The sequence below is a fragment of the Eimeria mitis genome, genomic scaffold (genome assembly GCF_000499745.2).
Source record: "Eimeria mitis Houghton genomic scaffold, Emh_scaff6705, whole genome shotgun sequence".
Taxonomy (NCBI): Eukaryota; Apicomplexa; class Conoidasida; order Eucoccidiorida; family Eimeriidae; genus Eimeria; species Eimeria mitis.
This window is the reverse complement of record NW_013574833.1, coordinates 2,200-2,540: the sequence shown is the minus strand read 5'-3', so window position 1 is coordinate 2,540 and position 341 is coordinate 2,200. Positions and strand designations below refer to the sequence as shown.

Sequence of the window (341 nt, the reverse complement as noted above, 5' to 3'; positions counted from 1 at the left end):
CAACAGACGCAGCAGAACCTGCTGCTGCTGCAGCAACAAATGCAGCAGAACCTGCAGCAGCAGCAGCAGCTGCTGCTGAACCCCGACGATCACTCAGCCCTAATAGCAGCAGAATTAGCTGTGGCGATGACAAACCCTCGAGGGTTTACACCCATACACACAAACACTCTCATGCCTAGACCCGTGCTGCTGCTGCAGCAGCAGCAGCAGCAGCAACAGCAGCAGCAGCGGCAACGGCGACAGGAGCAACCGCAACAACAGCAACTGCAACACATTCACGAGCAACAGCAGCAACAGCAACAGCAGCAGCAACAAAAACAACAACAGCAGCAGCAGCAGCC

At 56.0% G+C, this 341-nt stretch overlaps 1 protein-coding gene across 1 annotated transcript in view; it reads left to right on the top strand.

The window, feature by feature from the left end:
- Positions 1-126: 126 nt before the first annotated feature.
- The window catches only part of EMH_0088730 (uncharacterized protein), a gene marked incomplete at both ends in the record, with an annotated part of 390 nt that continues 175 nt past the window's right edge, over positions 127-341 (top strand). Inside the window, one exon of the mRNA XM_013501332.1 lies at positions 127-341. Within this exon, the coding sequence (XP_013356786.1) occupies positions 127-341 (215 nt within the window).